Raw genomic sequence first — 20,471 nt, 5'->3', positions numbered from 1 at the left:
GTGATGGAGATGAAAAGAGTGACGGATGAGGCGGGCACTGAGTGCACTACCACAGCTAAGAGATGATGTACTACTGCTGGTTTGTCGTGAGTGTTCCTTGGTGGATTTTCCATCCAGGTCTGTGATTGCGTACGAGTGCTCCACCGCAGAAAAACAGAGTGTGTTGGCCCTGGAGCCGCAATCCCTCCACTCCCCTTCCCCCCACAACACTGAGTCATGATGGCTTTTTGACAGCGGAGCTGGAAGACGAATGCCCCCCGTCCTGCTGAAACATTCATGAATCCTTATGACCCTCTCCTCCACCTAATGTACCCTAACAGGCCTTTCTTTATGGCTCCTCTCTAGCCTAGCACCACCTTAGTGCTGCTTCCCGGCATCTAACTTCCTAACAGCCCACCACCATCGCTCTTTTTTACGCCTTTTCAGCAGTTTGTTGGAGAGGCAACACCCTGGTGAGTTTCCCTGAGCGGATGTAACAGTGTCAAATGTACGTTCGTCTCTTACAGTCTTGTTGATTTAACACAAACTCTACCTGTTAATTGTTTATAATTGACTGTGAGGACCTCTAAACATCTTAATGTAAATTAGTTGTACCTCAGAGGCCCTCATCCTTAGTTTCTTCTTCTGTGGTACTTTCTATAAATTCCTTGAATGTTGAGTGTCATTTATTGAGTCATTTACCATCCCAATCCTCTACAATGTTATAATATCTGTCCCAACCTGTCAATATATCGATTTAAATGAACTGGCACTAAAAATAGCTGCTGTGAGAGTGACTGTTGCTAGCTTAAAGTTAAGCAACCTAAGCTAGCTTACGTTTTGTATTTGTTTTGCTTGTGTGTTAGCTGGAGATGGTTGTAGAGTTAGCATTTCAATTTATGTGTTTCAGAATGAATGTTGGTCAACCATTCAGAAATCCCGGGTGTCACAGCGTCTTTCCTCCCTATCCGACACACCGCAGAAGTCAGCAGTTTACAAAGACAAAGGATGGCTGCGACACAATTAGCTCAAGACGTGCATTAAACAAGCTGCAGGTAAGTGTTTGTGCTGCTTTTCACATGCTTTCTACTCTGTGTCTGTGGGGATAGCTCAGGCTGACTGTGTCATATGCTTCAGTGTCTTCTTTTCTCTCCTCCCCTTCACGTGTGTTCATTGATGGTCTTTGAAATCTGATCCAAACGGGTGCATTGATCTGTTAAGATTGTCGCTTTAAAAAAAGCCCCATTAGGGTTTAAGGTTTGACAGTTGATATCAACATCCTTTGGTGTTGTGACACGTTCAAATGACCCAAAGGGCAAGCGGAAAAACAGGTATTTATGTCAGAGGAAAGAACAGGATGAAAATCTTTTAGATACAGCGTGAAGGAATAAAGACAAGGAAAAAATTATGAGAGAAAAGCAGAGGACCAAGTACTGAGCCCTGAGGCACGCCACTTCTCACGTCCAAACTTTAATAGTAGTATTATTATTATCGGGACCACACTGTGTTCATTTATATGGGAAATACTTTTACCAAATTGATCTTCCAGCCATCTTCATTGTCATTCGGGTATGCCCTTTTTTTTTTGCTAAGTTACCCATGATTAAAGTAGAAAAAAGGGACGAAAATAAAAGAAAGACACAAAGAAAGCTGTGTCCTGTATTGAGCAGAGTGACCTCAGCTTGTCATTGGGGATTGGACACTGTGTCCTCTGTGTGTGTCCACCCTGTGTGTGTCCACAGGGAGATCTGGCCTGAGCAGTGTGTTTTACTATTCCTCTGGCCTCCCCACTGTGTTTACCTCTCCGTGGTAAAAAAAAAAAAAAAGCCATATGCTAAATGGGCTTGTGTTACGGCTCTGGTTACAAGGCGGACCATCACACGCGCCACACACACACAGTCCGACATCAAGCAGAACGGACATCTAAGCCATATCCAGGCATATAAAGTGGAGCTCCATTGATCTGTTTATGCTTTTTTAACAATCTCCAACACATGAGATTCATCTCGACCACCGACAATCTTCTGATAGTCATTGATTCAGCTGGTAACACCAGAGCAATTAATTAGAGCTGGCAATCATTGCTGCTTTTCTCTCAATTAGTATTCTGCGTTATCAATTACACTGAGACATTTGTCTTTCCCATAATGCAACAATGCAACCTCATAAATACTGCTTGATGAAATAGACCAGTTTGTTTAATTTCAACTAAAAACTCAATACTTGCTTCACTTAATACAAACTACACTTCCCAGACTGCTTTATTGACAACGCTCTTATTGACTGAGATAATAGAAGTCACAGAGGATGGCTCCGGCTCAAGATACGGTAAGAGTCAGTCTATATTTGTGATAATGTACATTCATCAGAGGAAAACTGCAGAGCTCTGCAAGAATTTTCTTCACTTCAGGAGTTATTGGTTCCTGCTGAGTGTCTGCAGTCTGGGTATAAAACGTATCCTGGGCCCTTTTTTAATGCATTGTAAAATAGATTCCTCTACATGTCAACCTTCTTCCCTTTATTTATCTAAATAACATGTTTAGTCCTTACATCAAAATCAAGAGGTTTTGTGAGCTGCTACAACTTATCAAAGCATTTGGTTGGACTAGAGCAAGGATTCTTTAAATGTGTTGAAACAATTCACACGTGATTTAGACAACAAAAGTAGATGTAAATACACACAGAAGTTATGTACAACGCATACACATGCACACAGTCCGATTTGTTGCCTCTGTTGGGGCCTTTTTTTAATGCTTAATTTAGTCACACAAGATTTGAACAGTTTATCGCAACAATATGCATTTTAGTTTCTGAAAGCAGCAGTGAGGATAAAGAACTCAGTGTTATTGTTGTTGTGTGTAGAATGAATGAACGCCTGTTGGAAGAGACAAGTCGGGGACACACATGATTGGATGGTGTTGGAAAATTTCACAATAAAATGCTTTAACTAGGACAAGGCTTCATTTGTTTTAACCTGAATTTAGAAGCCTAACAAAAAATGGGGCTTACTTGTTATCCATCTGTTTTATCACATTTCTTCTTCATATATTAAATTGTTTTTCTGGATTGTCCTTCAGCTAACTAGAAATCAACATTTTGAGATAGTGTTTCTATCTTGTTTAGTTGAGTTTTTTCAAACAAGTAGGCAACAGAATCAAGTCTAAACATACATCATTTTTAGATCCACCTCTCAGGCTCAGACTGCGCTCTGCTGCTGCACCGCCCTGTGCGCTCCAGCAGCAGATCAATGCCTCTGAAATGGAGCCGACCTACAGTCACATTAATGGTGCGCACCGTATTAAAGGGCTCTTCCCAGAAGTCCTTCACACTCCTACACGTGCTGCAAACGCAGCAGCACGCAGAGGGGAAACAAAGGTCAATACAGTCTGTTCTGAACTGAGTCTTGTTTGGCCTAGCCGGGCATGCTAACAGCTAACGGCTAACATTACAGACTCCTGTTCATTAAGGACGCAGACAAACCAGAGATAGTTTACAGACACAAGGGTGTATGTGGGGGATATCGTGTGATCGGCTTCTTCTCCGAAACAGGAAGTGTCTGTTTTCCTGACATGAAAAATGAATGAAACACCTCTCAGCTCTCGTGTGTGTGTGTATGTGTGTGTAAATGTGTGTGTGTGGGCTTGCTGTCTGTATCATTGACCCCAAAACATCAATACTGGCACCTCTTACCATAAAAGATTGAATCTGCAGCACAAAAAATGATCAATATGAGGAATTTGAAGAGAGGAAAGTTGTTTTTTCTTGGCTCTGGGGTGCAGACAGACACATGGCACCTTCTTCATTTCGTCATGATCTCCTGCTCCAAGGATTACTAGTTAAGATGACACCTTTAGTATTATCTGTATAGGCCACACGCACGCTGACTGCTTCCATTGGAGGTCACATTAGCTTCAATGATGAGCCTCATGTTTCTAAAGGCCCTGGTGGAGCTGAAAGGCCTCCTCAGGGGAATAAGGTTAAGATGCAACTCTGCTTCATCCGCTGCCTCCTGGAGGGTGTTAGAAGGCCTCCAGGGAGGGACACTGGCTAATGTATAAGGGGGATTCTCTGCAGGTTTGGTGGTGGCTCAAGTGGAGGTTTTGGGGGGCGATTTAGCTCAGCGCGTCCCATATTCAGAGGCTTCAAAAAAGTTCAAATGGCTTTCTGTGTTTTCCCTACATATGAAAGGTTTACTGTCTGTTTGTGCATCAATGGAAATACATGGTTGTTGAGCTGTGGTGTGAGATTGATAAAGAAGAAAAGAAGTTAATTTCATTCATCATTTTTTGCAGTTCTTGTTTTGTTTTGTGATCACAGTGCTACATTAATGGGGCACTGGTTTAGCTCAGTCATTGAAGCAGTGGCCACAAGCTCGACTCCCACCCTCGGCAATTTGCTGCGTGTCATCCCCCCATCCTCTTCTCCCCATGTTTCTAAAAAAGAAATTTCTCTTCCTGATTTAGATAGTTAAGGACACAAACTTGAAATACGGCATCAGATAGAAAATAAGCATATATGACCTTGGTTTAAGAAAGTTATTCTCAGCTGCTCAGGCCTCAGGACCCACCACCTCCTCCTTACTGACCAATAACGACCCAAATTCCTTTAATTAAAAATGATGCAGTTTAATACAGTAGTATTAACAGTACAGAAGCACAGTATTAACAGTATACTAGTCAAGCAAAATGACCAACAGTGCATGAGAGAAAATATGAATATGATAAGAAATGAACAGAATGAACTCAAATGCAACATAAATGCATAAACTACTGTCGGGCTCATCAAGTGTCAAGGATGTAAATGTAACTGTAGCTAATTAACCAATCAGTGCATACAGGAAGTGTGAATAAACAACACTACAACTGCACGCACGTCATAGGAAACCTACATCCTCCAAATAAAAGCGCAGTACAGACTTTTTGCCACAACTCTTTTTTTTTTTCACGCACACATCCGCAACCCACTGAAAACAGCTCCCCAACCCACTTTTGGGTCCCGACCCACCAGTTGAGAACCGCTGATTTAAGATAGTTACTCTTTGAAGTGTTGGCCAAATAAAATTGTATTATAAGTTTGATTGAATCAACTCAACACAACACAGACTAACCTGAAACAGAAGAACAGAAAATTAATTATAAATGTGCATGCAGGTAATGCACGTCACTGCTTTGGATTTGGGGAACTGGGTCTCCTCGGGACACCAGCGTCCTTTTTTTCTGAGATTAGAAGCAAATATCTGAAGCGACAACTCAAATTATTGATTGAAATGTTTTCAGGAAGGATAAATCAGAATCAGATCGACACCCAAAATATAATCTTTTTCAAGATATTGTCTCCATTGTTCAGTTTAATGAAGCTTCATTCTGATTTTCATTCCATCAAATTCCTTTAATGTCGAGGGAAAATTGACAATTGGATAAATTTCAAGCTAAGGAATTAAATAAAAACAGCATTTTATAATGATGCTTTATTATAAATGTCATTGGAAAGCTCTAAAGCCTCTGCAACTGAATGTAATAGAGATAATCAATCCACCTGTACTCCCGTCTCCTCACAGCAGCAGGATTGGTTACACAGGCTCATCATGTATGCTGGTTTCACCCCTGCTGCTGCTCGCACAGGCTCCAGCAGCAGCAGCTTCCTCTCTGTCCTTGCAGTGTTCAGGCCCAGCGCCTTATTGATCACAATGAGTAAGTTAATAAGCTTTAGCCTCATTCATCAGCAGGGTAGAGACTGGAACTGCGCACGGCAGGCTTAATCAAGTCATCAGTGCCCGTCAAGCATGAAGACGGTAATTAAAGGAAGAGGGAACATGGAGAGCAGGAGAGAGGGAGAGCGGGGGTCTATAGGGCTCGCCTTGGAAAGAGATAGAGAACTTCACAGCTTCATTTATAACGCAGAAAGGAAAGACGGAGCAATCACTCTTTCTTTTTTTCGCCACATATAGCGCTCACATTAATCTGGCCTTAGTTAATGAACAGCTGAAATACAATCAGCCAGGTGATCCAAACAGTGACCTGAGGACAGACGATTCATCCCACCCTGAGGAGACCCTCCACACATAAACAAGACAAAGAACAACAGTCCCCTCCTCCCTGTAATCACACACACAGCCGAGGAAATCACCAATAATCACCATCATCATCATCATCCTCGGTGTTTCGGCGCTGCAACAGAGGCCAGAAGGATGAGCTCATTTGGCTTCCTTGGTTGAGGCCAGATTTACAGCAGCAGCTGTGAGCGATGAGGCTCCTCTGCAAACAAAAGCCATCAGTCGTGTCTGGAGCAGGAACTAGCTACAGGCCCTGATTTAGACGCTGAGGTGTGGATCCTCAGAGGTAACAGTATGTGAGTTATGCAAACTGGAGCTGCTCTGTAAGGTCAGGGTCAGATGTGGTCAGTAGGCATTCTGCTTTGAACGGTGTTTTAAAGGACATGTTCGTTCTTATTTGCTGTATTTGTTCATATCCTGGTCATTTAAGGTGCTTTTCGACCGCAGGAACTTTCTCCAGGAACTAGGAACCTTTTGAGGAACTCTGTTTGTTTCGATAGCAGGAACCAGGGTCTAAATTTACTTCCAGGATAATTGATTTACCCCCTAAAAAGTCCCTGCTTGGTGGGTAGTACTTTCCAAAGGTGCAGGAACTTTCAAGGTTGGGCCTGCAGTGCAGATGGTTTATGATTGGTCGAGTACTCGCAGTGTTTTATTTCATGTTTAAAAGACTGCATTTGCAAGCTCACTGTTATCATCGTGCTTTGAGATGGTAGTTGAAGTTGAATATCCTTTATGCTAACAGGCTAATTGTAGTGTCGCACAAATGACGATACCGGCCCCTTGGTCGCGTTTTCTGTCATCATCTTTGTTGTATGACCTTCATCTTCTTCTTACCGCCTACTGGACTGGCGGTGTAGTGCAGTTACTTTAATTGCTTCTCCATACGTCACTGGCCTGATTGGCCATAATCCTCCTGGGTACAGCTAGTATGGACAGGAGGAATTAATACAGCGTCCATAACCTATTTTAATGTACATGTGGGCATGCAAGGATTGTTTTAAGGCGAACTTTAAAAAATGTCAGATGCACCCTTTAATATTCGAGTGATTGACTTTCTTTTTCTTATCAGCAGAAAAACTCGACATAACTGTCATTTAAGTACCTCTTTATTCTTGTGTGTCGCCCTGGCTTCAACATGTGTTAATATGTTAGCGTGCAACTCTGGTGCTCATATCCCTGTGCACCCTATTAGCCTTAAGCCTGACCATTAGACTGTCCCTTCAACTCCTTTGAAATGAATACACTCCTAATGAAGGAAGAACCCACGCTCAGTGTCCACTAATTGTAGTACTGTGACCATCTTCTGCTGTATGATGGTGTGTGTGTGTAAGTGAGTGTGTGTGTTAGTCAGTGTGCAGTATGTCGCCGGTGTGGCTGCTGTGGTGAGGGACCTGACAGGTAACATTAACATCACGGGTGGTCAGAGAAGCATGGACACACACAAGTGGAAAACGCACATACATGTACTCCTTCTTTATATCTCAGTTGTTGCATTAATTTGTCTCAGACTTCACCCTCCTCCTCTTCCCTCGGTCTCTTTAATCACACAGTGCAGTGGACAGACTGAATACTGATCCCCCTCTGGGACTCAAACCAACCACCGCAATCACAACCCGCTTTACAACTCATAATTAGCACAGGGAGCACATCTCCCTGTAGGGTGGACAGTATAAAAAACACACACAAAACAGCAACACTGTGTGCCTAAAGAGTGCTGATAATCCTCCAGGAGCACACCATGGGCATATACAATGTGCCAAACACGTGTGTTTAAACAGACACACACACACACTCCCACAGAGCAACTCAATTACAGCACGAGTTCTTCATAGATCTGTTAGCTTATCTGATAGCCAGATCACCTGATCGATCGAGAGCAACCACAGAGGGTTTATTTAAGTCTGCCGATCATTAATGTGGGTCCTGTAGCAGCAGTGGAGACCTGTTGAAGTGCTCAGACACATGTTTGTGCTGCTAAGCTGTGTCGGTGTGTGGGCGTGTGTGTGTGTGTGTGTGTGAGATACTGCGTAGTAAGATAGTTGTGCAAGATAAGATAAGATAAGATTATCCTTTATTGATCCCCAGGGGGAAAATTCAGGTGTTACAGCAATACCAATACTGATACCAGTATCAGAGGCCAATACAGATGCCAAAATCAGAGGCCAATAAAAATACAGATACCAGTATCTGAGGCCAATATCTATAATTTTACCAGTATCAGAGACCAATACCGATACCAATATCAGATGTCCATAAAAATACAGATACCAGTTTCTGAGGCCAATACCTATAATGTTATCAGTATCAGAAACCAATAAAGATACTAATATTAGAGACCAATACGGATGATATCAATATCAGAGGCCAATACCGCAACAATACCAGTATATCAGAGGTCAATATTGATACTGTTACCAATATCAGAGGCCAATACTAATAACAATATCAGAGGCCAATACTCTTACCAGTATCAGAAGTCAATGTCAATATTGATACAATATCAATATCAGAGGTCAATACCGATACTATTACCAGTTTCAGAAGTTAATACCAATACCAATACAATACCAATATCAGAGGCTAATACCTATATTACCAGAATCAGAGGCCAATACCGATACTGTTACCAGTATCAGAGGCCAATACCGATAACAATATCAGAGGCAAATACCAATAATATTATCAGAGGCCAATACTGATACCAGTATCAGAAGCCAATACCAATGCCGATACAAGATTGTATCAGAGGCACTCTGTTAGAAATCAGTAATTGTAAGGATAAAATGGTATCGAACATCTCTACTCACAACATCCCATATACAATCTGCCCTCACTGTACTGATGATCCCGATGTAATCATTGACAGAGCAATCTCTGACTGACTAGCAAGGATTCAATTAAAGGCTCAGCCCACTGGTTATTTCCTTTTTCTGCATCCAGCCTGTGTAACACCTTCTCCCTCATTGCATCAATGGCAGCAGTGCCTCCCCAATTAATGGCTAACTAATAAATGAAATGAACGACCGCTTGTGTCTCGCTCACAAAGGCCTGTGATGAGAGTGGCCCGGCAAGAGGCAGCACACTCCGCTGTTTGCATTAAAGTGTCGTATAAAAGTTCGGCCCATTGTGCGGCATGCTTCCTGGCCCACGCCGGGGCTTACTGTCACAGGGCTAATTGTGCTTCTTTTTAACCCCCATTGTGGTGCAGCACACTTTTCTTGTGTGAGGGGCGGAGGGGGTGAAAGAGAGACGGCCTTTTGGAGGGTATTTGGGGGTGGTTTGAGGGACGAGGAGGAGGGTGAGTATAGGTAATAATGAAGGAGCAGGCACGTATGACCAACAATGGATCCCCCGGAGCAGACAAAGACAGTGTTGCAGTAATTACAGTGCAAACACCGCTGTATTGTGTGTGTGCATGTGTGTGTGTGTGTGCTGTGTGGATCAGGGGCAGAAGGCATTGCTCTATTAGCAGCTGTGTCTCAAGGATCTGACTACTGTAAGAGGAGGATGTGTGTGCGGGGCCATTAGATAATCCAGAAGAGGGATGAAGAATAAGGAAAGAGAGACCTGCAGTTTTTGTGCTTGGTACAAAAAGGGCTTTTAGAAAATAAAGAGTAGAGATTAGAGAATAAAGACGTCCTTTTTTATCTGTCGAATTAAAGAATAGGACATTCGGGTGATGTTTTTACACTTTTGTTAGTCACGGTAGATCTTTAAAAGGCCAAAACCCACCAACAAAAACCCATTTACTCACTGAAAACCTTTTAAAATGTAGTACAAATATGTAGCTTAACTGTAAAACATGGCTTTAAAAAATCCTAAAACATCTGGGTAATGTAGTTTAAAGGTGGAATAAATGGTGTTTTTGTTGGGGACTATTTTGTGCTGCGGATTTGGCACCCAAGTGAGCTTTTACAGCACTTAGATATTGTATGCAAGCATACTCAAATAAACTACAATTCCCATGTCCATTATAATGAAGGATATGTCTCAAAGTGCAACAGTATGAATCATTTGTGTTTTTTCATAGTGTCTGGACAATAATTTATCTCTATGGCACAAAGGAATAGCAAAGATGAGGCTTTGCAAATACAGACATAGTAGTTGTTGATAGAATTAACTGTGGGCTCTTGCACATCTTGACTCCCTCAACTACTTTTACACTCCCTGACTTGATTCTTCTGTTGCAATATAAGTAAAAAATTATCTACAACTTAAACATGTTTCTTTTAGAGGATGGATAGTATAAAAAAATGATTGCAAAAGTAATTATTGTACTAAGTTGCCAACTCTGTAAGCAGAAACACACTCTAAAATAGGAAATCAGCTGCCCAGTGATTGATCCTAAGCCTCCGTATGCATCAGTGATGACATCATCAAATTTTTACAAGTTGTCAAACTAAGCCTTCTGGCCCCAGCTAATCAATTTCATTGAAAAGTCCCCCTTTCCTTTCATCCCCTATCCATCCCTGTCTCCTTCTGTCGGCACTTCCATCCGGCCTTCCTCCCAGCTTTAGGCTGATTATCAGGAGTGGCCCATTTACAGTACGGCTAGAAGGTAATTAGTGGGATGAGCCGGGCAGAAGGATCCTCTTCAGGGGTTAAGAAGGCACACGCTCAAGTATCTCTGGCTTCAGAGGGGCCGGTGTGTGTCAGGGTGGTATGACAACAATGGAAAAGGGATTTCCTTTTAGGTTCATCCGAGCAGGAGCTAAATGTTTAAAGGAAAAGGGCATAGTTGCTTAATGAGTTTGTAACATACATTTTTTGATCTAAGCTGTTGACAGATGAGGTTGTTTTCCTGCATCCTCACAGTATTTGTTGCCGCTTCATTATCGTTTAATCATGGAAATTTTCCAGCTATCTTTGGCGATCATGCTTCCTTTTCAAAACAAAAACAAACCAATTATCAGTTTAAAGTTTAGCATTTCTTAACAGCTGATAAGCAATCAATTAAACTTGATTTATGCATCGATAAGGAGGAGGGTCCTTGACACATCCACACACTGGGATCTATGCAACATACTTATCCCCAGAGCGGGTAAATGTTCCTTCCCTCCATCAGCGGATAGAGCAGACCCCGTGCTTAGGTAGCCCATCACCTGTGCCTAAGGGCCTGAAAAACGCACACATACTTCAGTTGGTAGCTTAAGGCTCTAAAGAGCCAATTATTCCATTCATATGGAGGTAATTGTGCCCCATGAATAAGAAATGTTTGCCCGTCCCTCCTTTAACATTGTGAGGGCTGTGTGGATGCTCTTGGAGGAGGACAAAGCCCTGAAGGTATGGCCCATTTCCATATGTGTCAGGGGGAATTGAGGAGGGCTTGAAAAAGGCCGCGTGTTTACAGTAAACTCAGGGAAGGACGGATATGCTGAGGTTGCTGCTAAACTGCTTTTTCCAACTCGTGTCAGCGGCCTAGTCCTTCATATTTATCCATCAGGCGCTGTCTATTAAACAGCATGTGTTGATCTATTTAAGTTGCATGCATAGACCTGTTAAAGCTTATAATATATGTGCTTCTCCTGCAATAAAATGATGTATTTTTCGGCCGTGAGAATAAATCTTACATTGATTAAAGTAGCTTTGACTTTTAAGGATTAGTAGTAAAGACTTTGTTAGGTTTTCCTCTTATAAATCATTAGCATTGCATTAATCCATAATCATTCAAATGTGTTCCTCAGCAGGGGAGATCTCTGCCCATCTTAGCTGTGTGTTATCAGTGTTTAAGATCCCTAAAGGGAAGGGAGCTGTTGTGCTACATATTTGTTAATGTCCTCGTGATTTATTAGGAAAGGGCCATTCAGCCGGCCTTTGTCATGGAGGGACCTGTGTAGTATACTCACTGGGTGACCTGTCCTGGTAAAGCTGAGGGTGAGGGGTCTATGGAGGGGAGAGGGGGGTGAGGACTTTGCATAAGCATGGGCCCCAATCTGCTGGGATTGCTCTGCACAGTAAGGGGCCCTCCACAGGTTTATACCGGGGGTCTTTATTTTGGGGGCCCTTGCACTTTTTAACACAATTACTACACCACCCTTCTGTCCTGATCTGCTCGCCTTATTCATATGTATCAGTCGCTCTCTGGGCTGAAAAGTTTCCAGTTGCAAGGCCCCTCTGAATGGTTAAACTAATTTGGGGAGTAGTCCTGACTACAGACCAGGGAGACTGTCCGCAACGCAGGCATGTTAACATTAGAAAGCAGCACAAAGAGGGCCGCTAATTTAAAAGGACGCCTTTCCAGGAAGCAGAATGTGGTAAAATAGTACCACAGAGGGTTATAGTTCGAGCATAGAGTCCTCCTATATGTCTGAGTGCTGCTGTAAAGCCATTAGCTGATGAAGTTGTGCAACAGTCGGAGACAATTGGTTTTCAGGCTGCAAAAAATTGTCCCTTTGACGAAGAGTCCACTGACTGTATTATGATTTCTTATGGCGCAGGTATCCTGGAAGTCCTAACAGCACCTCTGACTTCCAGTCACACATGCACACACCTCAACGCCTGTCATTCCTGCATTTTCCCGTATGTTACTTTGTGAATATATTAGCCAAGGCTACATACAGGAAAATATGTAAACAGTGGGGGATGGGAGCATATACAATATATTTATGCACACATGTCTGTGTAATTTTGAGTGTAAGCCTCTTTAACAGCTCCACACTGAGCCGAGAAACAGACGGTGTTTCATTAGTGATTCCTGTAATGTCAATAAAGTCGGGATGGTTAACAGGAAGAGTGTGGGAGGGATGGAGCAGGGGGAGAGCGGCCCAAGGCCATGGGAAGTGTTGGAGCAGGCTGTAGATGATGATGATGTCATCACTCGTGAATTGACAGGAGGAGAGGTCAGACGCAATATGTGTTTACCAAGTGCAGACATTAGACAGACAAAGTCTGATGTGGGGAAAAAAGAAAGTAAAATACAATGCCAAAATAAAAGCCCTACAAAATGTAATCAAGAACTGAGTGTAGGCAGCGGTGGGTTTTGTATATGGCCTGTTTGACATGTGTAGCTCTAGTATTTTAATTTATTAAATAAAAGAGAATGTTTTTTACTATTAAAATATTCAATTCATTTAAAAGGATGCTTCTGTGATTTATATTTGTGCTTTGACAAAATTTAACCCATTCTGATGGACGGATTCTCAAAACAAAGGTCTTTACTGATGCAGCAGAGGCAGAGACACTCTTGTTTGTAGACACTAAGTTGTCCAAAAACAACCCAAAAACACGTCCCATAATGAAACTAAATACTATATATTATTAGATTATGACTTCCTGGTAAACTCACACTACTTCTAACCACTTTTTAATGCATTTTTCTGGAAGAAAATGTAAGTCTTCAATCTGAGATAACCAGATGAGATCGTAAGGGTTGGTTTCACTCCAAACCCACCGTGTAATATTTCCATGACAACAAACCGATCAAACCGATCTTTGTGTGTAGGCTACCATCAGAGAATGAAGATGGAAAACTAAAGACAATGCCAAACACAAAAATCTGCACTCAGTATAATAATATGTAAGGTGTCGACTTGGTGTAACCAGAAAAAAAGCTCACGCAAATCCATGTTAACCCCCGAAGCGCCTCTGTGTAATGCAAACAGTCCTGAGCACGTAGCACCATCTAGTGGTCATGTACAGAAGCGTAAGCCCTCTGCAGACACTGGCCTTACTGAACCACATCGTGCACTAGAGGGCGGTGTTGTATTATTAGTCAGCTTTAAAATCACTACATCGCTCTATCAAATTAAATGCATAATTTACAGAGTCATATCCAAGACTGAATATTCAGTTTAATTGAATCAGACACAGTTATTACCCTCTGCAGAGCAACTTCAGCAGGGAATGATCCATCTCTGCAAACACTGCGAGCTGAATATTGCCCACAAATATTGATATTTTAAATAGGTTTGATTTCCGCCCCCCTGTGAGCGATAAACAGTTTTTACAGTGCTTCTAATAAGAGGCTGTGTCTTTCTATTGATGTGTTTATGAGAAATGCAATACAGCAATAACTGCTGGCAGTGGTTGTGGGAAGGCAGGCTTTGTAGTGACCCCCCCTTTTTAAAATGCAGGCATGCTTGTTCAGGCTCTATTGTGCTTGTTCGCTCGTTCACATGGGAAGTTTCAGATTGTTTTTCTGCACCATAAACAGACGTGTTTTTGTTCTGCTGCTGCTGCAGAGAATTCAAGCAGAATTCCTCCAGAGCTGAACTGTACTCCATTAAAACTGTTTCTAAGAGAGCGTGAACACATTAACCTTTGGAAGAGGCTGCTCCTGTCATCTGTGAGGTCTCCGGCCACACTCTCTCTCTCTGTTATAAGAAAGGTCACTGAAGTTACTTCTCTAAATCAAGTTTCATGGTTATATTTATTTGTCTCACACAGAGCCATAGTTCCCAAATCGTAAGAGTATACACTTCAAAAATAACACAAGGGGTAAATCTAGCATCAAGAATTGGCACTGCTCAGCTTCTCATTCAGTGACCCCGCCCTCTGACCACTTGCAAAAGCAGAGAGTACAACATGTAGTATGAAAAGCAAATCTGTATTTGATCAACTCTACTTCAACCAAACATTATTCAGCACAGTATCTTGCTGTCACCTAATAAAAAAGGCCCCCGTCCCTGTTTTTATTGGGTCAGAGCAACATTTAAATGAGTCTGACAGAACATGACCGTACTAAAATAAATGTGGCTCAGTGATAGCTTCAATCTGTGCTTTCCCATCTGTGAAAAGCAAAAACAGGAAAAAAGGAAATAAGAAAAGACATATTTCTGTTGCACAATTTATGTTTTTTTCCCCTCTTCTCTGATCTAAATGTTGGATACCCCTGACTTAGATGACTTTGGTTGTAATAATATACTCCTTCCTATAAAAGACAATGAATGGGATCATTGTGGTTTGCATTAAAGAAATAAATTAACAAGAAACCAAATACATATATGGTACACTCTAAATATTAAAGAGTTTTTTGATTGTTATGAAACAGTCTGAAATTAATTCAGATTACTCTATATAACCTACAAAAGCAAATCAGACCATCAGTAAAAAGATAGATTTTTTTCTATATAGTTATTTTAAATGCCTGAAACTGATGGTGGGGGGTAGGTGTCAGACTAAGCAGTTAACTACATGCTCCCTTTGTTTACAGTGAGTGATAAATATGACTGTTAAAAGAAAGCAGGATGAGATCGTTTGTTAAAAAAACACCTCTTGAAAATGTACTGGACAAAATTAGCAAAGAGATAAAGTGTACAGTTTGTCCACAGGGGGCGCCAAAATCAACACAAACTGAAAGTTCCTCACATGAGCTTTAAGATTAGTTTTAAAGAGGTTTTACAATTGCAAATGCAACATAAATGGTGTATTATCATTATGTACTGTAACAAAAAGCAACATGCATAAACAAATCACACACGTTTTCATACATAAAAAGCGGTTGTGCAGTGGTTGGCGCTGTTGCATCAGTTCCTAGTTCCTAGCTCGAGTCCTGGTTCAGACGAATTGGGCCTTTTTGTGTGTAGTCTGCATGTTCTCCTTGTGCATGAGCGGGCTTCCTCCCACAGTCCAAAGACATGCTCGTTATGTTAATTGATGACTCTGAATTGCCCGTAGGTGTGAGTGTGAGCGTGCAAGGTTGTCTGTCTCTGTGATTGACTTGCAACCTGTCCAGGTGTAACCCCGCCTCTCGCCTCATGACAGCTGGGATAGGCTCCAGCTCTCCACCACCCTGAACAGGATAAGCGGTATAGATAATATATGGATGGAAAACACTTTCTACTTGTAGAGGTGCTAAAGCTGTAGTGATACAATGCACCTATTTGCTAAATAATCCCTCTCCTCCCTTTATGCAGCTGTGTATTCATGGTGGTTTGTGGTATTGATCAGCCAGCTGCGTGCAGATACAAAGAGAGAGAGAAAGAGATGAAGAAGTCTTGAACGGAGGCCGCAGAGGCCTCTACGATGGACCGTGATGCTTCTCATTGATCACTCTGATTGACTGTTGAGAGAGATTTGTTCGCTGTCAGACACCGAGGAGATGATGGAGTGAACAAGCCTGCACGCTGTGAGGGAAAAGAGGCAAAGCTTGTGTTTTTATGTATTTGCTTCCACATAACAATTCTGGGTAGTGAAGCAGAGATTTGAAATTCAGGCTGTGTTCAAATGTTGTTTCTCCAAGGAGGAAGTAAAGAGCATCAGAATGAGGAGAGGAGGAGGAGAAGGAGGAGGAGCGGGATTGATCACCCAGCCTAGCTAGTCCAGGAAATGAATTAATGACCTTGGGGAAAGTCATCCATCCCTTTGACAGGGCACAGGAGTCAACTGTCTCTCTACAAAATGGTACATCTTATTCTCTGTCAGCACTGATGTTTTTCCTTTATTATCCATTCAGTGAAATTTAATTATTACCTTTATTAAATGTTGTTTATTTATGTTTTTTAAGGTACTCACAAACATTAGTAAAAGGGAAGTATCAACATTAATTACAAACCTGATCTAAAGACAATTTAATCTTTATTTGTCCTCCTCAAGAAAATAGTCTTCATATAATTTATATTTATACAACTTTTTATTGACTTTTAAAGGTGTTTAAACAGACTTATATTCCTCAAGTGTTGGGTTCATGCTACAGTATAGACTTTATCACAATTATCAGTAAAGGTACTTTTCATTGAGGTTGAGTAGTAGTCTGTGTGATAATATAATGGCTTCACGAGACATTTTTGTTGACAGCTTATTGCGTCAGAGAGGACTACCAGGCACGGAGCCCATTGTCTATATGAGCCTGTGACCCGTCAATCACTGCTTGGTCAGCAAGGGTCCCAGCTGTCAGGATGACGTAGCGCACTAAACAAGCCACCATATGGTCTAAAAAGCAAGCTGGTACATGAAGTTTTAGAGTTAGGTGTAATTGAAATTAACTAAATTAAAATACAACATTTTAAGTATTACCAGAAATATTTAGCGTTCTTTGTGTATCAAAGAGCCACTGTTACTCATCTCAGTTTGACATGTTATTAATTAGTTAGCTAAATGAACATCTGATTCACGAAAGGAACTACAAATCCCAATGTGGTGTCCGTGAAAAATAATTCCCCCCACTATTTGCTGCGTTCAAGTTACCTGCTCCTCGTTGGGTTTTGTCTGGCAGCTGTGAAGTTGTAAATAAGATTTGTCGTATGTCTGTCTTCCCGGTGAAAATACCTTCAATTACGGTATATTTCTTTACGGACGTTTTACATTTTAAAATTCAAATGCCACGGACTTACTTGAAGTTATGTACGTAAACCAGGAGGGCTAAGTCTATATTTGCATTAGCCTATTATCGGTTAATGAACGCATTCTTGTGTAATCATCACTTGTATAGTTATTAAAAATCTTTTCCTGACCTCATCAACGTAAATTACAAGCCTGCTAATCTAGCATCATAAAGCGTTTTCTTTTCATTTCATTTGTGCTCCGAACTCAAAATTCAACAATTTCCGAGTGTCCCTGAATGCAGCGTTTGCCCACCAGCAGCAGCAGCAGCCATCCGCATCAAACAGATTTCGTTCACTGAGTGGCCGCTCCGTAGAGAACAACAGGCTACCTCCCTCTGTCCTGTGTGAGTATTACAGCCCTCCGTACCTCCAGCCTTTCTTAGAAGTTATGTCAAATAATATTTGTCGCCGCTTTAAGTCGAGGCTGAGACTTATTGTCGCCTAATTTTAGAAATATCTCGCGTTGAATCGGTTTTATTTTTATTCAAAGTCAGGACTGAGACGTTTGCGGACAGCGTGGTCTTTTGTTCTCTTGGTGTAATTTCTCGTTTTGACAAAGGAAGCTGGGTGTTATTTAGCCTTAACCGCACTTAACAGTTTGACGTCGGTGCTGTTGGTATTTCGTGTAGGTCATTTTTTTTTGGCCTTTTTTGGGGGTTGTTTATTCAGTGTCTAGCAATTTAGCGATATTAAGTGACCAGTTTATGACAGGGTGGACATATTACCAGAATGTCATCAGTGAAATAGGTTACATTTGTAGCTATATAAACACATACACTTTGGAAGTAGGTAGCTACAGTTATTTACACTTGCTAATGTTTTAATTTCCTGTTTTTCTCTTTTTTTTCTAGGATGCTGCACAGCTATGGGACAAAGGAAACCTTATGAGTGAAGGTTGCTATCTAACAAAGAGCCATAAAATCAACTAGGGAGCCTAAACTAATAGAGCATTGTAAATGTTACATGTTTTTTTAATATCCTATTAAGCTATTTATTATAAACAGTTCACTCCTTAGACAAGGAAGGTGATATTCTTCTCTTTTCAGTCAAGATACCTCTATAAGTATATAGTGACTTTAATGTTGAGCCGTGAGAGAGGCTTTTCATGAAAAAGCAGAGCTGCTGTAAATATGTGGAATAAAACATGCACATAGCCGGAGGGGTTCAGTCCGCCCCAGTCCTACTGACAGGGCAGGTTAACTAGTCCTCATGAGGCACTAGTTTCTGACTGACTTCTCAGCAGCACCAGGAGTCCACAGGAGCGGTTTCTCCACCTGCACCATGACCTCATCAGACAATGATGAAACGGGGAGCGACCTGTCTGAGTCTCTGGAGATCCGCGAGCTCCAGGACCAGTACACGGACCCAGAAAACTCATTCAAGTCCAAAAGCTTACCCATCCTCAATGGACCCTGTCAGCAGGATCGAAAGGTCGCGGAGCTTCAGCTGGTCAACACCGCCTACACCGGCGTGGCTGTGCAGGAGGGCAGCGAGCTCCAGCCAAAAACCCCAGACTCCAGCCAGGCAGAGTCCCCCTCCTCCAGGACAGACTTCTCCCCGTCTGCCTCCAGCATGGTGGGGCTCAGCAGCTCCCTGCCCGTGGAGGGCCACAGGGCCGCTGGCTCTGGGGGTAAAAAACTTGGTTTCTCTCTCACCCGCCTTATTCGCATCCCAGCCAGGAAGTATGTGCGGGTCATCCTGAGCGACTCACGCTGCTTCCTGTTCTGCATGTGCTACCTGACCTTCATCCAGTCGCTGATGGTTTCGGGCTACCTGAGCAGCGTCATCACCACCATTGAGAAGCGCTACAGCCTGCGCAGCTCAGAGTCCGGCCTGCTGGTCAGCTGCTTCGACATCGGCAGCCTGCTGGTGGTCGTCTTCATCTCCTACTTCGGCGGCAGAGGTCAAAGGCCACGCTGGCTGGCTGTGGGCGGTGTGGTCATCGCTGTAGGGGCAGCATTGTTTTCCCTGCCCCACTTCATCTCACCACCATACCAGATCCAGGAGATGAACTCTTCAGCAGGACATGAAGGCCTCTGTCAGAGCGTTAACAGCAGCGGGCGAGAACTTGATGTGGCATCGTGCCCTCGAGACCAGGAGGGCAACGAGCACAACCTGTATGTGACTCTGTTCATCGTCGCCCAGATACTCGTGGGGATGGGGTCGACGCCGATCTACACCCTGGGGCCCACATACCTGGACGACAATGTGAAGAAAGAAAATGCATCCCTCTACCTGGGTAAGAAAATCTGCATGTACTTGTCGTCGAACAGGGACAAGCTGCTCGTCAAACACGAGAAGCTGTCTCTGGTGTGTGACTGGAAGGACAGAGAGGGTTATACTCTCAGTGGTCTCTAACACAATTAGTGTCAAGAATCCCATCTGATTAAATTCCCATTAGAAATGGACTAGATCACATGTTTGCTTCTTAATCGCATTAAAAGACAGCTTTTATCCGGTTTGATCTTGCTGATGTTTTAGCAGGAGAGTATGTTCATGTATGTACACCCCCTGAGTTCAACAATGCACTCACCCACCCCCCCCTGCCCTCTGTCCTTTTGATTTAATCTTCACGGCATGCAACCTCTGCACCGCACTGAGGTAAATACAGAGACTGCAAAGTCAACCCTGGGCCATAAGCACATGCGAGGAGTGTGGGGCCAGAAGCAGAACTGGGTTGCTGATGATTAATGGTCCTGTACTTTCTTGGTGTGTGTGTGTGTGTGCATGATAATACTGCTGTGTCCTCAGGCTTCTCTACGCTTGTGTGTGTAAAGCAACCTGGGCTTTTGTTTCGCCCGAAAAGACGAGTGTCTGTTTGAGTGTTAGCAGATTGTCCGTTATATTCCTTCGCAAATCATTTGAACGTTTCTTAGCAGGTATCCTGTAATTTATGTGGTATGCTCTTGGGGCTTCGGTATGATCGTCTGTACATGCATACCACATAGTCTACATAGCTCATAGAGGACTGCATGATTGCAGAAGTAATCCTCATGTCTGTCTGTGCTCTGGAGCTGGGTTATTGGGACGTGGGGCACCCCTAAATCCCCTGGTGTAGTGTCTTACACAGATGGTCAATGTCCCACTGACCTTTGTGTAGAGCTACATTTTAAGGGAATCTATTGATCATATTTTTACAAGAAGAAAATCACAGGTTGAAAAATGTATGCACTCTT

General features: G+C 42.5%; 1 protein-coding gene across 1 annotated transcript in view; it reads left to right on the top strand.

Moving 5' to 3' along the window:
• Positions 1-18,576: 18,576 nt before the first annotated feature.
• The window catches only part of slco5a1 (solute carrier organic anion transporter family member 5A1), a 42,321-nt gene continuing 40,426 nt past the window's right edge, over positions 18,577-20,471 (top strand). The window contains exon 1 of the mRNA XM_069667264.1: positions 18,577-19,534. Coding sequence (XP_069523365.1) covers positions 18,577-19,534 — 958 coding nt within the window. The remainder of the gene's footprint in view (positions 19,535-20,471) is intronic.

The sequence above is a fragment of the Semicossyphus pulcher genome, unplaced genomic scaffold (assembly GCF_022749685.1).
Source record: "Semicossyphus pulcher isolate SPU_LCO1_2020_fin unplaced genomic scaffold, fSemPul1.0.p SCAF_18, whole genome shotgun sequence".
Lineage (NCBI taxonomy): Eukaryota > Metazoa > Chordata > Actinopteri > Labriformes > Labridae > Semicossyphus > Semicossyphus pulcher.
The sequence above is the reverse complement of the archived record's forward strand: the minus strand, read 5'-3'. Positions and strand labels throughout refer to the sequence as shown.